Source organism: Schistosoma mansoni (genome assembly GCF_000237925.1).
Source record: "Schistosoma mansoni, WGS project CABG00000000 data, chromosome 3 unplaced supercontig 0105, strain Puerto Rico, whole genome shotgun sequence".
NCBI classification, from domain to species: domain Eukaryota; kingdom Metazoa; phylum Platyhelminthes; class Trematoda; order Strigeidida; family Schistosomatidae; genus Schistosoma; species Schistosoma mansoni.
In genome coordinates this window covers 273,077-291,793 of record NW_017386009.1, presented here as the reverse complement: position 1 = coordinate 291,793, position 18,717 = coordinate 273,077, and the positions used below count along the sequence as shown (strand labels likewise).

The 18,717-nt window shown below is 35.6% G+C and overlaps 1 protein-coding gene across 1 annotated transcript; it reads right to left on the bottom strand.

Annotated features, from left to right (window-relative positions):
* Positions 1 to 4,297: 4,297 nt before the first annotated feature.
* Smp_131840 (tetraspanin, putative) lies at positions 4,298 to 9,253 on the bottom strand. The gene is made up of 6 exons (XM_018791291.1): positions 8,997 to 9,253; positions 8,771 to 8,959; positions 8,625 to 8,699; positions 8,470 to 8,565; positions 8,097 to 8,192; positions 4,298 to 4,731 (listed from the first exon to the last, which is right to left on the bottom strand). Exons 1-6 carry the CDS (start codon positions 9,060 to 9,062, stop codon positions 4,579 to 4,581), a joined length of 675 nt encoding a protein of 224 aa, XP_018645505.1. The 5' UTR covers positions 9,063 to 9,253; the 3' UTR covers positions 4,298 to 4,578.
* Between the last annotated feature and the right edge of the window lie 9,464 nt (positions 9,254 to 18,717).

The window sequence follows — 18,717 nt, the reverse complement described above, 5'->3', positions numbered from 1 at the left end:
GTTGCTCTGAAAAGTAGTTTCCTCTTCTTTGAGTAGATCCTATAAGGCTAGGAACCTGTTGTTGATAGTTAATTTGAATTCAGTGAGTTTGTTAGAATCTCAAAGGAAGGCTGTATTAAGCTTTGGTATTGCTGTTTCTCGTTTTTCCAGTGTTTCTTTGGCTTCCGCAACTATCAGGTATATGGCTATCTGAAACTACATCGGCTCCTCTCCCGGTTCTCACGTCTTCTATCTACCTTCTGGATTTTTGTTGGTGATGCTAATGTGATCGATCTGGTTCTCCGAGATGTGATCCGTTGATAATCACGTAGCTTTGTGTGGGAATATTGTGCCACACACCTTTTGCCAACATCTTGTTGAATGCACATCAGTTTTCAAATCTCCAACCATTCTTGTTTATTACTGCAGGTCCATTTCGCCACATGTTATCTTGATTCACAGTGCTGTCCACTCCAGCTTCGATATTTCGGTTACTCATCAGGATGGATAGGTCTTTTCTTTGACATTTCTCTACAATTGACCATACCCTCTCGTAAAACTAACCTCTTTTGTCCTTTTCACTTTCATTGGTGCGTGTATAGCACTGGATAACACTGTTTGTGATTCCTTGCTTCTTTGTTTTGAGCAATGTGATTCTAGGTCCATGTAACTGTTATATCCCGAAGGGAATTATGAATGGTGACTTTTGAGAACTATTTATGGACCAATATGATATGTATATTTCGTACTGTATAGTTGTTAAGTTACATAAGTATTCATATTAATATTCTCTTCATTATTCACAGCCACATTTGACTGAGTCTTGTACAAATGTTATTTTCTATTTTATGGTAGGATGGGGTCTGTTTGATTGGTATATAAATCTAGTATGTTTGAAATATGATTATTCATATTGCAGAAGCTATTATTGGTGTTCTGGATTTAAATGACTGGGCTAGGCAAATAGCAGCACCGACAGGTACTCTAGACTGCGCGTAAGAGCATCGTGTTCCGCTGGTCCGATCGCCAATTCACTGCTTTCTCTAAATGAAGGGAATTATCACGTCATATATTAACTACGCACGCAGGCACACAAATTATAACAATTGGCAACGGGGTAGAAAACGAAAGTCAGCCCGTGATTGGTCGAAAATTGGGTAGTTATTTCGTACAATCAGCATTTAGAATTGTCGTTTGTGTCTTTGAACGATGTTGGTCATTAGTTATACAGTAACTTTCATCACCGTGCTGATTTACACAGAAGTAGGAAATGACTTTAACTTCTGATCAATTGCGATTGCTATTCCAGTGACAAGAGCAGCGTTGCAAAAAGAGTCAAATGGAATTTATTGGCAAATTACACACAAGGCTACTGAATCACCCACGGAAGTTAACGAACTAATTTCAAAATTGCGTACACAACTGGAAACTGATTGCAGAATGAATGAATGTGTCCGTGAAAGCCTCCATGAATCCGTAACAAAAAGTAGTTTAGGCGAAGCGGTAACAGTTATACATGGTCAGCCCAGTAGTCCAGTACTGTCCGTTTCAGAGACATGCCCTATAGTTATTTCAAATCCTATAATCCCCGAAACAGAACGTGCCATCAGTGAATTGCCCAGTTCACAGAAACACGATGTCTTGATAAATGCTCATGTAATTGCTGCAGTACACGCCCACGTAGAGACAGAAAACAAATCGGGCAGTATATTGGATACAGTTGTACCAAATGAAACTAATCATGATGCAACAAAAGTTCCTAGTGAATCTAACGTTCGGGACTCCCTAATTGTTTTGCCAGATATCGATCATTTTAATGACTCAAATGTTCTTGATGAAAATTCTTATAAAAAATGAGAGAGGAATGTCAGATTCATCAAATAATAATCAAGAATCCAATACAGTTTTCTCAGATACTGATTATTCCAATGATTCATTATCTACTAATGAGGTTCCCAATAAATCCAAAGAAACTGGTCCAGAAGAATCAGACACTGATGACATCAAATCAAATGTTGTCGATCTTCACGATCTAGTCAGTTCTAGTGTATTCTCTGTTAAATGCGACGAATATATTTTAAATAATGTCACATTAAATGTAGCTTAGGAATATGGGGATCCAACAATATTTCGTAGGAGAGGATAAATTCGGTAAATTTAAAATCCAGATATCAGCTCCGAATCTCTCAAAAAAGAGGGGAGGTGTTACATCCCGAAGAGAATTATGAATGGTAACTTTTGAGAACTATTTATGGACCAATATGATATGTATATTTCCTATTGTATAAACGTTAAGTAACTAAACTATTCATATTCTTGTTCCTTTTATGATGAGCTTTATTTGACCCACAGACTATTACTGTACGGTTTACTATTCTTGAGTTATACCAAGTCTATTAATCACTGTTCCCCCTATTCACAACCACATTTGGCTGAGTCTTGTACCAATGTTGTTTTCCTATTTTATGGTACAATGTGATCAGTTTGTTTGGTATATAAACCCAGTATGTTTGAGAATAATGATTCATATTGCAGAGGCTGTTATTGGTGTTCTGGACCTAACTGGCTGGGCTAGGCAGAAAGCAGGACTGATAAGTGTTCAAGACTGCTCGGACGTGTTTTCGTGTATTATTGATCCGATCAATAAATTACTCTTCTTTGATTGGTGGGAATTATCACATCATATATCAACAGAGCACTCACGCACAAGATATAACAATAATGATTAGTCTGATAGATAATATCAGTATTTTCAACATTAATAATCTCCAAGAAAATCCAACCAATAGGATCAAAAGAGAGTTTAATCTGTGACAACATTCGTAAATATTTAAAGCGATTAGTCTATTTGATAAACTTGACTACTGTAATAAGAAGATGAAGATTATGAGAACTGTGTTAATATATGGATGCAATATATTTTGAACAATCTGATCACACATAATATACTTGTTAAGAACATTTATGTATAGAAATGGGAGGTCAACTGGACACATAGACTGTAAGAGTAAACAAAGATAATCAAGAAAACAGTGTGAAATGCACCATGTCGGATAACACAACTAATGTGACCAGGTTAGGTTTAAGGTGAGATACAATTTACACAAATTATACACAATCCATACATTTAAATGTTTCAACTACAATAATACAGTGACAGATGTAGCACACTACAATTAGAGATCAAATTGCATATTTGTGCTCGAATATCTAATCGGATAAAATCGTGATTATCACATGCATCAAATGAATGTCCGAACATTCTTCCCCTTAAATCCCTTATGTACAATATGTGTGTTGAATTTCACCTGTTGTCACTAAAACTGACCAACCCATCATCATCATGTCAGTCAAAGATGATAAGAGTTTTCTATTAGGAATCGTTAATGCCTGTGTACAATTATGGATTCATTTTGCAAACATAATTGGAAAATTATTATATTAAAAAATGTTCAGATTAATAATTAATGTTAAAAAATAAGAACAACAGTATATTTTTCAAAAAAGACAATTAATGTATGCGTATCTGGTAAAGGTATAGAATGGTATGTGTTAAGGCTAGGGTTAGGGTAGAAGAACAAGGGGAATTATAGACATTTTTCAAACACAGAAATTACATTGATGAGAAGCAATAAGAACGAGACTTATTAGTTTAATTTATGAGTTGACTAAAATTAGACCACCGTGGAAAACCTGGAAGCACTGGATGAGCCGTTCCATCCTAGCATGGAACCTTTCAGCAGTGCGCATCCACGGCCCCGCTAGCAAATTCTGAACCCAAGACCTTTGGACTCGCTCTCAAAAACTTAACGAGATTATCCATTATTAACTTCAAATTTGATCAGTGACGAGATAAGTAAACGATACATGACATATTTTATTTTATTTATAGTGAAAATCACTTGGCTAATTATGATTAATATACCACCATCTTCATTGTTGATCAGTGACCAGTGTAGTTCAATCGGGTCTGTTGTGAGAAAGTAACTCATTGAAGATAATGGCGAGTGTGTCTCCCAATTTCGTGGATCGTTTGAAGTTAGACACCAACACTGTTGGGTGCCGGCTCGGTGGTCTACAGGTTAAGCGCTCGCGCTCGAGACTGATAGGTTCTGGGTTCAAATCTCTCAAAGCAGGATTGTCGATACGCACTGCTGAAGAGTCCCACAATAGGACGAAACGGCCATCCCGTGCTTCAAGGTATTCCATGACTGTCTGGCTTGAGTTGACAAATGATCTCAACTATAAAATTACTGAAATCTCCACAAAACCCCCTTCCGAAATCAATTATTTGCGTTGTGAAATAAAAAGAAAGAGTTTAATTAAAAAAGAACATTTTGTTTTATTATTCATCATTGGTTCTATTACCCAAGTACATAAATGGTAACAATCATGGAAAAGTGAGAAAAGAATACATATCAACTAATGGTATTAATGATGCAGAGATTGTTAGATGTCATATGAAATTACTTTAGTACGTTGTGATCCAAATTTATGTTAATGAAGAGTGTTCCAGGATTTGGTGGTTGGTGATGTTGATGACATAATTGTCTCATCACATTGTAACTTATCATCTTCATTTGATTATAGCAACTGATTCTATGCTGTTACATTTTTCGTGGTAACTGACTTTTTAAATAAATAAATGGAGATAATCAAGTAAACACTTTTAATAATTCCAAACACAAAGCATAAAGAAATCAATGCAATTATATATTGTTGGAGATAATCATTGAATGCTTCCACACAACCCTAATAATATATAGAAACAAAGAAAACGAAGTAAGAAAGATGACAGTAACGAGTTACATAGTTACAAAGTAATATTGAAATGTTAATGATATTTGAAATAGTACAGATAATGAAACATCCTACTTAGTAATGTTCAAGTGAGGATCCTTATTAAGTTTCATTACCCAGTAACATTCAGTGGTTTGTATATAGTCTTCAAAGTATAGATGATGAATTGATTGAAGTGTTATAATCAGATTGTAGATATTTATTTGAACATAACAGCTGGTGGTGTGGGTTATTTATATCCATATAAGTAGCATATGGTGATGGTCAGGTAGGGAATGTCTTTTTGCAGAAGAGCGATAATGAAAGAACATGAACGAAGAGCAATCGGTATGAAAATGCGTGAACAATGAAATCAGATAACATGGACTGATATTTGCAGAAGGAACAATTAAGATTCAGACAACTGATTGTTATTTTGAAACTTAAATCTTTATTGTATGGTTATCAGATTTTAGTCTATAATTTTGTGCTCGAATACATTCGATCGTCCCCACTTGTGTTCTTGTTCACTACAAGCTTAAAAACTCCCATCTAGTATTTAAAATATCAGGAATATTCTAGAGGACAACTGTCTTCAACAATCTTATAAGCATTAAATTTGAAAGTTTTATAAGGTGATAAGTATTATATAACAATGGCTATAAATGAGGTACACATAAATGAATATTAAATGAGTTGGGAAATATTACGAGGTAAAGTAGTGAGCTTTAGCATCAGTTTGAAAGTAAATCTTTCTATAGGATTTCTCAGTATAACTAATCTGATTATCTCTTCATGTGTGAGTATACATTCATTATGTTAATGATGATTGTAAACTATCTAACTCTTGAATACATTGTGACTTCGTTTGTGTAATTGAAATGATCTTAAACTCACCAAGGAATATATTTTCACTATCCATTATATCTTGATACTAAAACTCACAAATGTGCTACGATACATAAGTATTCATAGTAATTAAACCAATTGAGTCACGATACTTTAGTCGACGGTATCAAAACTTTGAAAATTATATTTGACATTAATCGATTAATTGGTGTAATGAGTACTTGAACAACTTGTTCTGGGTGACACAACACAATCGAATGATTATTGAGTCAAATCAAAATTTTCCACAATCTTATAATGAATAGGAAAGATAGTGTAAGAACAAGTGCCACCGACACACTGGAAAGAAGGACATCTCATCATGATACCGAGGAAAAGATATCTGAGCAAATGAGAGAATTACAGAGGCATTAGTTTGTTGTCAGTACCAGGAAAAGGTTTCAGCAGAGTGTTGCTCAACCGGACAAAAGATGCACTAGACGCACAACTTCGAGATCAACAGGCTGGATTCCGTAAGGATAGGTCGTGCACAGACCAAATTGCGACACTACGGGTCATCGTTGAACAATCAGTGGAGTGGAATTCGTCATTATACATCAACTTCGTTGACTATGAGAAGGCGTTTGACAGTGTGGACAGGAGAACATTATGGAAACTTCTTTGATACTATGGAGTTCCTGAAAAGATTGTCAACATTATCCAAAACTCATACGATGGAATACAGTGCAAAGTGGTGCATAAAGGACAACTGACTGATACATTTCCAGTAGGGACCGGAGTCAGACAAGGCTGTCCACTTTCCCTCTCCCTCTTTCTTCCGGTGATTGACTAGATCATGAAGACTTCGACACCTGAGGAGAAGCATGGAATACAATGGACATCCCAGAACTAAGTAGACGATTTGAACTTCGCAGATGATCTTGCCCTACTATCCCATACACATGAAAAAATGCAGACGAAGACAACAAATGTAGCAGCAGCCTCTGCATCAATAGGCCTCAATATACACAAAGGAAAAAACAAGATTCTCAAATACAGCACAGAGAACACCAACCGAATCACACATAGTAGAGAAACTCTGTAAGATTTGGAAACTTTCACGTACATGGTAAGCATCATTGATGAACAAGGAGGATCTGATGCAGATATAAATGCGAGAATCGGCAAAGCAAGGACAGCATTTCTACAATATAGAACTCAAAACAACTGTCAACTAACTTCAAAGTGAGAATCTTCAATATGAACGTCAACACAGTCTGTTTTACTGTACGGAGCTGAAACGTGGAGAACTACTACATCCATCGTCAAGATGGTACAAGTATTTATAAACAGTTTTTTACGAAAAATACTCAACATTCACTGGCCGGACACTATCAGCAACAGCAGGCGTAAGTATGTAAGTAAATAATTATATCTTTATACTAAAATTCACAAATGTGTTACAATTCATAAATCTAAACAGTGATTATACTAATTGAGTCACGATATTCTAGTCAACGGTATCAAAACTTTGAAAATTATATTGAACATTAATCGATAAATTAGTGCAATGAATACTTGAACAATAACAAAATCCTTTAAATTGTTCTTGGTGACACAACACAATCGAATGATCATTGAGTAAAATTAAAATTGTCCACAATCTTGTAATGAATAGGAAATATAGTGTATGGAAGAAGTATTCTTATCTTAGTAAGCAGAGATGGATAGTGGCTAGCAGTGGAATCCAGGACGCGCGTTTCGTCCTATTCGTCTCCGCTTACCATGCTTGTGAATTAAGGCTATATCGAGGCAATACGCACAGTATGCACAATTAGAGACTGACCAGTTGCAGCCCTAACAAATCGATGGGAAGATTCAAACAAACAATACTGAATGAATTTATTCTTATCTTAGTTAAAATATTGTTGTCAACTAATAGTATAATGATAATAATGTGACAAATAGGACTAGATGATAACTAACCATCGGACTGTATAGGAATATACAACGTCAACTGAAAATAGAACAGCTATGTGACATTTGATTTGTCATAGAATACTATAATAGCTGGTAATATTTAGAAAAAATTGAAAAAGACAATCATTCACGTAGAGCTGAATAATATACTAAGTGTAATTAACTTGAATCAATATTGAGAACTGTATGTAAATGATCACAAAATACAAAATGAGAAGTACCATGGAGTCAAACTTTTCATCTGAAAACACGAGTCCAGAGATAATGTTCTCAGTGAAATGGTTGTATTACGTATCATTGATGGTTTGCACATAACACTAACTACATGTCATTCTGTTCCGGTGACAAAGAACCTCTCATTCCGACTGAATAGGTCGGTTTAGTGATATCTAAATTCGGTTGAAAGACTATAAAGAAACTACAATGTGATTTCTTTCAACATCACAACACTTCGGATGATAATTTAGTTTTATTAAAACGTCAAGATGATCTCTATACACAATTCATATCATAAATAATTCGGAACTTACTCGTGCATAAACTAAAGTACCAATAAAACAGGAGAATGGTACATTTATATGTGATTTTGGATAATCCATATATGACGTAGCTCCACAACATCTGAACTATTAAAAGAGAATGAAATGCAAGTACATTTATGTCACATTATTCAAAACAAATGTTTGATAATCAGTCAGTCTGTCACAACGTAGAACTTCGTACGTACGTACATCAGTTCGAGTTGCCAAACTACATTAGTACAGAGATGCAGTTGTCGATTCGAATCCCATAATGGTAGAAATAGTAAGAGTATAAGCATTAATGTAAAAGATTAGGGTTTGAAGATGTTATTGAAGGATTATAATCCAATGAAATAAATCAAACATTTGATAAATTACTCACTTTATTTTGTAGTCTATCCATTTCCACTTGAAGAAAAGAGTTCCTGTAAAATTGTTTAACGGCGTTTATCACTGAATGATTAGCGGCTGTTTGAAACTGTTCAACACAAAAAAATCAAGAAATTTCAACAATCTCATATTAAACATTCAACCAACTTTTTCTCCAGACGTAACCGTCACTGTTGCTATAGAAATCTCAATGATCACTGCAAGACATAAACATGCAATGTGCTATACACAAGTAACGAGAACAAAACAAGATCATGTTGGTTGATAGAAAACACAAATGATTTAATAGTTACCAGTATGATAATGAACTGTTTCGGTTTCCAAAATCCAATGTATCCAATGATTGTGCCAACTAGAATGAGGCATCCTATGAAGATTGCAGTTGGAATGATAACTGGTGTTATCCCACTAAACATTTTGGCCAATTCGTTTATTGTTTCAAGTGCTTTAATGCCTAACGCAAGAAGAACAATGCCAAATATCTTGAATGGGAGATTCGAAGAACGTAGATTGACTTACAACGAAACAACTGTTCAACAGAATGAACAATTTATTCCAAAATTGTTGTGATATTGACAAATTCATAATCTTCGACAATATGATTTCGAATGGGATTTAAGAAAGTGATGGCTCCACAAAACAGAATTGAGATTCAAGTTTTCTATATCCTGTTGTTTGGAATATAAGCAATGTGATTCTAATGAAATGCAAATTGAGTCACATTAATAAACTGTCTGTATTGCACTGTTTGTTCAATGGTAACTCATACACATTCGACTCAATTGTTCTGAAATTGTAAGTTGTCAAATCATCGTTAAATATTTTTTGAGTCAGATGAATTGAGAATATTCAATTTTGCACATGTGCAGTAATTGTGTTGTTGATGTGTTGGTGTATATGTCAGTCAGATACATTTGTCATGTTAAAGCAATGTAAGACAATTTTGATTGCATTAATTACGCATATTTCTCTCATTATGTATGATACAATGAGATGAATCGGTACATACAATCATGTCAGTAGTTAATATGATATCAACAAATCACATAGTGAACAATTGGTGAAATGAAATACTTAATTGTAATCTGACTGAAATCATATTACCAATTTCGAATTCAATAGTATGCAAGTAAGTTGCAGAAGTGTTAGCAGTATTCTCATAAACAGTTATTATGGTTTGAATTATCAAAGTGGTGCAAATGTGATAAGTGACTGAAGAATATATATCGATTTCATAGTGAGAAAATCTTTGTTCGGTTAACTTCTAGACATGTGACTGGTTGAAATGTATGTGGAGTTTGGTTCAATCACCCAAGTGGTTTATTTGTGAACCTTTCTCTGTCCTAGTGCAAAATGTCGTGAGCACAAACGTCAAATAGAAGTAAGCTGTTCGTATGTCTTCACACATGATGAGCAGTTTGTTAGGGAATGTTTTCAAACTCAATAGAAACCGCCCAAAAACAAGTAGCAAAATTAATCGAGTCTAAATTTTATTCAAAATATCGAAAACTCTTTGAAAACACCTACAACGTAGGAAAATACTTGGTGATTGTTTTTTGCACGAACATCCATCCATCCAACTCTGTCAAGTGATATGAACAAAACAATAATTAACTAAGGTCTAACATCAAATATGTGATTCACCACCTATATACAACATATCTGAAGTGATTAGATTTTTAGTTTCAATTGCATATTCACAGAGCGCACACCGGAACATGCACCTCGATCAGTCTTATCCAAACGAAAGGATGTCACGACATTTCAACAAAGGTGTCACGTCATATACAAAACAGATTGCTTCAGCTACGACAAACACTACGTCAGACAAAAAAAACCACTCTCCTCATTTTCGTTCTCGAGAACATCAATTCGCTGTCAATGATCATGATGTATATTCGGTAATTTCATACATATTCACAGACTCTCGACTGGTAAAATGTAGAAATCTTGAGAAAACGAATCTTCTATCAGAACAGAATTTACCATAATGAAGAATGACACAGGACTCCTTGATGTTAAATAGCTTCTGTGATATGATTCATTGTTTGTACAAAAAATTCATTCTGTGGAAGGAAGTGAATGAAAATTCTGTTAAATCATTTCTGAGTAGACATGAATCTCAGAGGAACTCAATCAGTCTGATGGGTGTGCACATGCATCTGCTGCATATATATAAGCGTGAATGGTAACGCAAAAGCGAAATCATGGTATACATTCAGTCAGAAGAGATTTCATTGAGTCATTTCAGTAACTTTGATATGAGTAGATTTGTCGAAACCGATGATTGGTGCATCAATCAACAGATATACCAAAAATCTGAACAATATCATTTGAACCATGGAATTGGTCCACTCATAAATTGTGTTATTTGAGAAATATATACGAAAGGTGATTATTTTTTACATTGTTTACTTACGCCTGTCACACTCAATAGAGTATAGGCCACCGACCAGTATTCTCAAACCAACTCTGTCCTCCGCCTTCCTTTAAAGATATCTCCAGTTGTTGTTCATTCTTCTCATATCTGATTCCATTTCTCGATGTAATGTGTTTCTTGGTCTTCCTCTTCTTCTTTGGCCTTCAGGATTCCATGTGAGATCACGAGTCAATTGAAGCTAGACTCGGTGGTCTATCGGTTAAGTGCTCTGGCGCGAGACTAGTAGGTCCTGGGTTCGAATCTCGCGAGGCGGGATCGTGGATGCGCACTGCTGAGGTATCCAATAATAGGACGAAACGGCCGTCCAGTGCTTCCAGGTTTTCCACGGTGGTCTAGCTTCAATTGACTCATGATCTCAACTCTATTCTCCAAGTTTCCGCTGTAGTTTCGGCAGATTATTCTTTGAAATTCGCCGAAGCTATATAGGTCAAATACCCAAAGCCGGATCTATGAGTGCGAAAAACAGTAATACATCTCTCCTTTCCATTGTGACATCACATTCTTTTTATTGCGTCATTCATTATTTCTACTCTTTCTGAAGATTTGATTACATCATTGTCATGTTTCGTTAACTCCTTATTGACTGATTTCAACTCATATGTTTGTCGTAACTCGGCGATCTCGTCGGTTGAGTTTGTTTGTACGTGTGAAGCCGAGTGAGTCATGGTTCGTTCATAAATTCTATCAGCTATATCTGCTAGCTTGTCGAAATCGACATCCTCTTCTCCAGTCACAAGGATCTGTTGGATGTCTTGTGTGAGACGTCTGAGCCACAATTGATATAATTGACGTTTATGAATTATAAGATTCCTCAAAACATTTGTTATATGGAGTTTGAATTGGAAAAGTGTGTTATCACCTAACTATACATTGGCCTAAAGTTGATCGATTGTCTGCGGGTCAGAGAGATGGAACACATACGAATTCTCTTTCTAGACAATCATATGGTGAGTCAGAATATGGTTTAAAAATGACGTCAGGCACTTGCTCAACAACGTCATCTGAAAGCAACGAATTTGCGTAACTACATTTCGTGCTCTCACTTGTGAATCTGTTTGCGACATAAAAGGTTTCTAAGCGTGCAAACCAGAGTTCAGCCTTTCGAGGATTAAAAATGGATAAAGGTACAGAGATGGCACTCATGGAAATTTACTTAGATGAAAGGCTGGAGGAATCATCAAGTGACATGATACAAAGAAATAATAACAGTAGCAATAATAATAAACTGTGAATTAAAATATAAAATATGAGGAAATAACAAAAAGGGATATATATGAGAGACTCACCGACAAAAACAAAGCTGTCACTTTGGGTAAAAATATGCGAATATACAGATATAATTCCAAAGGAACAATGTTATGAATGAATAGATTATGACCGTCAATGAATTGTTAATAATTGTAACAGTAATTCCAATGTGAAATTCTTTATGATATGATTGGAGAATATGCATCAGACTTGTAGAGAGATGGTGAGTGTTCCAAATGAGGTTCAACAACTTTGTAGAGGATTGTTTCTTCTATGTTTGGCTCCTATATATAAATAGTATCCCGTTAACTGAATATTGAATGCAGGTTAAATCTCCTAGTAGAATGATGGGTTTCCTCGACATTATTCAAAAGCCTGTATACCAGTTATAGAGATAGTTTATTGTTGAAGTTCGGTAAACATCTGCAAGTGTACAGACAGCAAGCACACAGTGAAAACAAATAAGTGTGTGTGTCTGTCCATGAGTGTTCAGAAATCCATATATATTTATGAGTGTTAATGGATTGTGGGTAAATTATTGATCGTTTTTGCTTACAACCAATGAGAGAATAGATTAAAGATCGATAGGCAGACACATGCGCTCAATCAGACTCACACATAAATTTACAAAGTGGATTAAATGCCTAATTACCAGAGAACACACAAATAATACAATAGTTGAATGGGCTTGCTACAGGTGTTCGAGATTGATGGTAATTGTTCCGTGGAACATGCCATTTGAAAGGCAGTCGGACACTGATTGTGATAAAATTTCAGAGACGGACATATATGTGGGGAATTCTTTGTAACTCTATTGTATACCGTTTCTAGGACATTAGTTTATAGAAATGTGAAGCTTTTCAGCAGTTTTGAAAACTACATTTCTATCAGTTCACTTATTCTACTGAGTTGCATGATATGTGACATTCTATTCAACTTTAGTTAGCTTGATAAGGTTCATTGCTTTTCTACTCTCTTTCGTACATTCTTCACAGTTACCTGCTAATGAAGAGGTTCGTACTTGGAAGTTATTGATAATGTAGTGCTTTTTAACTCTCCCTGTAGCACTTCTAGAGTTACTGCCGGTTCCGATCCCAGGTATACAGGGGGGTGGTTTGACATGGGTCCGGAAATCCCACCCCATAGAAAAATATCCTGCTAAAAAACGACAATCAGATTACACAAATTAAACCATTTAAACTCGGTCCTTGGAGTCGATGGAAGAATTATGACGCCTCAGGTTGAAAGGCGAGATTCATATAAGTGACGAGATGATGCCACTTCTAACAACCAGAGCAACAATTTTTATAGGTACATGGAATGTCCAGACAATGTAGAGACCGGGAAGACCAGTATATTAGCAATGGAAATGAGGAGATACAAACTGGCAGTACTCGGAATCAGCGAAACCCATTGGACACAAGCTGGACAGCAGAGGCCTGATACGCGAGAGATGCTGCTGTACTCCGTTCACGAAGAGAAAAGTGCTCCACGCACTGAGGGAGTTGTTCTAGTGCTGATGCTCAAGTGTACTACTTACCCACGTAACATACCCCAACTCAATATTTATTAATGTGTACCTCATTTATGGCCATTGTTATATAATACATACCACCTTATAAAACTTTCAGATCTAATGCTCATAAGATTGTTGAAAACAGTGATCCTCCTGATTTTACTGATATTTTATATACTGGATAGGGGTTTCTAATCTGTAAAGTTCAAATCAATATCTACAATCTGTTTATAACACTTCAATCAATTCATCATCTATACTTTGAAGACTATATACAAGCCAATGAATGTTACTGGATAATGAAACTTAATAAGAATCCTCTCTTGAACATTACTGAGCGGGATGCTTCATTGCTTGTACTGTTTCAAATGTCATCACATTTTAATATTACTTTGTAACTATGTAACTCGTTACTGTCATCTTTCTTACTTCATTTTCTTTGTTTCTATATATTATTAGGGTTGCATGGAAGCATTAAACGATTATCTCCAACAATATATAATTGCATTGATTTCTTTATGCTTTGTGTTTGGAATTATTAAAAGTGTTTACTTGGTTATCTCCATTTATTTATTTAAAAAGTCAGTTACCACGAAAAATGTAACAGCATAGAATCAGTTGCTATAATCAAATGAAGATGATAAGTTACAATGAGATGAAACAATCATGTCATTAACATCACCAGACGCCAAATCCAGGAACAATGTTCATTCACATAAATTTGGATCATAATTGATTAAAGTAACTGTATATGACATCTAACAATCCCTACACCATTAATACTATTAGTTGATATGTATTCTTTTCTCAATTTTCCATGGTTGTTATAATTTAAGTACATGGGTAATAGAACCAATGACGAACAATAAAACAAAATGTTCTTTTTTAATTAAACTCTTTCTTTTTATTTCACAACGCAAATAATTGATTTTGGAAGGGGGTTTTGTGGAGATTTCAGTAATTTTATAGTTGAAATCACTAGTCAATTGAAGCCGGACCGCCATGGAAAACCTGGAAGCACGGGATGGCCGTTTCGTCCTATTGTGGGACTCTTCAGCAGTGCGTATCGACAATCCTGCTTTGAGAGATTTGAACCCAGAACCTATCAGTCTCGAGCGCGAGCGCTTAACCTGTAGACCACCGAGCCAGCACCCAACAGTGTTGGTGTCTAACTTCAAACGATCCAGGAAATTGAGTGATACATCCGCCATTGTCTTCAGTGAGCTACTATCTCACAACAGACCCGATTGAACTACACTGGTCACTGATCAGCAATGAAGATGGTGGTATACTAACCATACGTAGCCAAGTGATTTTCACTGTAAATAAAATCAAATGTGTCATGTATCGTTTACTTATCTCGTCACTGATCAAATTTGAATGATGTAATTAAAAGAAGTAATGACAAAGAATAAAACAAATGTTGTTACAATAAGGTTATCTTATTCAGAAGACATAATTCAGTAATACTTCGATAAATCTATGTCTGAACTCCACAATTGGATGTATTTTTCAAGAGTTACACAGAACTTTGATGTAACCATTTACAGAATGTAACATGTTAGTACATTTTGTGATTACGTAATGAAGATGATTTCAAGTCTATATTGGTAAATGTAATAAAAATCAAGGTAATAAGTCTCATGTATAATAACTATTCTAATGACAATGATTCTTTTCTGAAGGGGTTTTGTGGAGATTTCAGTATTTTTCAAAGTTGAAATCATGAGTCAATTGAAGCTAGACCAACATCGAAAACCTGGAAGCACTGGACGTCCGTTTCGTCCTATTATGGGACTCCTCAGCAATGCGCATCCACGATCTCACACTCGTGAGATTCGAACCCAGAACCTACCAGTGTGAAGATAAACATCAACACCGTTGGATGACGGCTCACTCGTCTATCGGTTAAGCGCTGAATATGGATATCATTATTGACTTTACTTTACCAGTTTCAAAATCCCAACAACAACGACAACAAACATCATCTTGTACGTTGCATTCTAATCCATTAGATTAAAGAACACACATGTAATCAATTTACACACACACACACAAACACGTTTTTAATTGATTCGCTATGAAATCAACCTAATAAAAATACACATCGGTTAATTATTCAGAGTTCAACTTCAATGTAGCAACAAAAAACCCAAAAAAAACAGATTTTTCTGATTTCCATTAAATATTGATCAAATTTTCTGTTAATTTAAACTGGATAGTACAATTTTCAGTCTCATTGTTGAAGTTCAATATATCAGTATTGATTGATAAACTTGAAAGGAATAAGGTATACAATAATAAAGCTGACAGTGAATAATTTGGATAGAAAATAAGATATCTTGATTTGCCAACAGTAAAATGACTTATGATTATTGTTATCTGTAAAATAAATAAAACATACATCAGTTTAGACTTTGATTATTTAAAAACATCATAATAATGTCCTGATGAGGTCAAGGGTGGGGAGTGTACGTTCTCCCTTTCGAAATGCTGTCATACGGCCACGTGTATACAACGACTGTGAGGCTACTCCTACTCACTGTCTTCTAGTAACGGGGGTGTTGTTTATGAAATTGATGGGACGAAAAGCGAATGTCCGGTTAGTTAACTGGGTTAGTGGACACGGAGCGTAGACCTAGGAGGGTTGGAAAACCCTCATTCCAAAGCAATAGTGTACATGGGCTTCAGGATCCTGAGGGAACGAATGTCATATGAAGCAACTGTTGATCACCGGCTACCATCAGACTGAATCTCTAAACGTTTTTCCACTGCCTTGTGGATTAGACTTCTAGGTGAGAGATTTGGGCAGTGGCCTCCTTAGAAAAGCATTAGTTTCGGTTTGGACACCCGAGTAGTATCACAGCCTACACACAAATCAAGTGACTTGTGTGGCTCATATGTATTCGAAACCCATTTGTATCAATATTTATGTGTTCAAATAAATAAATAATCATGACTGAAAAGAGTTCACCTTAAAGTTTCTTGTTTACATTTAAAGTGCAAAAATAAATGTGTCTTTAATTATGTAGAATGTAAATCTTTTATTGAACCATGTTGAAATATAAAGCAATTAGTGGCGAGACTAAACTTAATGGACGACCTTTGAACGTATCTTAAATGACCTTGAGAAATATTAGCCAATCAGAAGACAGTTAGTACACAGTAAAAATATATTATACAAAACTAAAAAATTAAAGCAGATACTGTTCTTTTACATGACTCAAAAACTTCTCAAGGTTAGATATAGGTTCAGAAGTTCTAAAATCATAGTGCATACGGTACAGAAACTCATCAATATGGCTCCATAGTAGTCGACCTCTGGAGCGATGATAAGGTATCAAAAATTCTTATTGTTGGTGCCTGTCGGTTCCTAACTCGTAGGAAATGTAAGGGTTCGGGTTCAGGGTGAGGGTTTAGGGTTACGGTTTAGGGTTAGGGTTAGGGTCTTAACCTTAATCGTCATCGAGTGAAAAAATTCATTTGAGTACCACAATCACAAGTATAGAGACTTCTTAATAATCCCTTCTCTTGTAGACGCTGAATTATCACGTCTTCTCTAAAATCCGCTGTAAACCGATCGTACGTAAGCACCAAGAACCGAACTTAGCGCCGTGACCTTGAAGACCCGCGAAAGCTTCTGATTGGCTCGTCTATAAAGTTTAGTCCCGCCGCAATTAGTCCCCTTTATATAAATTTCGATAGAGTAATGCGGAGAGAATACCTAGTGGATATGAAAAACGTGATGTATTTGCGAGATATATTTCGATTGAGATCATGAAACGATTGATGTTAGATCATTATTAGGAGCCTGGAAGCACAGCACGGCCGTTTCGTTTTAGTATGGGACTGCTGAAAAGTGTGCTTCCACGATCCCGCACGCGGTATTCGGACCCAGGACCTTCGTTCTTGCAACCATATTATATGTAAGTCATTTTCAGTAGAGACTTCAAAAAGGCAATGTAGAATTCATTTGAGCAAAACAGTTCACTTCTACTTCAGAGTGATCATTCGATAAATAAAAATGTACATAAATCTAACTCACAATGAACGATAGTATTTAAGCGCCTATGTAGGCACTGATCGTTGAATTCTGAAAATAAGGAAATGTTTCAGTGAATTTACATTGAAAAATACTCGAATGTGACTATATAGAATTTATTCAGTATATACCTCTGGTTGATAACAGAAATATCACTAAGTCAATTCAATCACGGTCATCCCAATATCTGATCAGCTAAGTACACAATGCAATATTTATTGTAAACACTCTATACAAAACAAAGATCAGATGAAAATCGCATTCACCTCTCGTTATGCTGCCTGGTGGATAGTGGGATATATCTGTATGTACTGATGTCAGGATTCAGCCCATATCAGCTTAATCAATTGCTCTGTCCGAAATTTTGCATTGAAAAGAATTTAAACGGATCACTCATGAATAGGATTGATGTTATGTTTTTATTACAGTGACAGAAACGTTTACAGCACCATTGCGAAAGTGAGTGTTTAAAGCGCATATTGCCTCTACCTTGTACATGTTGTATAAACATGTAATGTATACGTGTTAGGGAATAAAGTCGGAGTGTTCCAAATTCTGATTTCTATGGGGAGCCGTAGTGGTACTCTTTGGTTCCTATACGTTTCTTCAAAAGCTTATCTATTCATTCCATTATCTAAAGTGCATTGTGTTGACGTAGGTCATTTCGCTTCAGTGCTTCAGAGTGGATGTAATATCTACTTGTGCTTCATGAGTGAAGATACTGAATCGCTTAAAGATGACCACCTAACATGTTAGAAAGATGCATGTTTTGTGGTAGGATATCCAACTACGAAAAACTGCGAGGTAACCTCTAATTCACAGAATAATTTATGGATTTGATCTCTATTCTCTTCTCAAACTTTGCTACGCTCCTATATGATATAAATGTTTGTGGTCAACTTGCTTTGTCGACATGAATTTGTCTTCTTGATAATCTGGTCGACTTCCTAACCTAGTTGACTTGTCTTCTATCTCAAGCAAAAGCCTATACCAC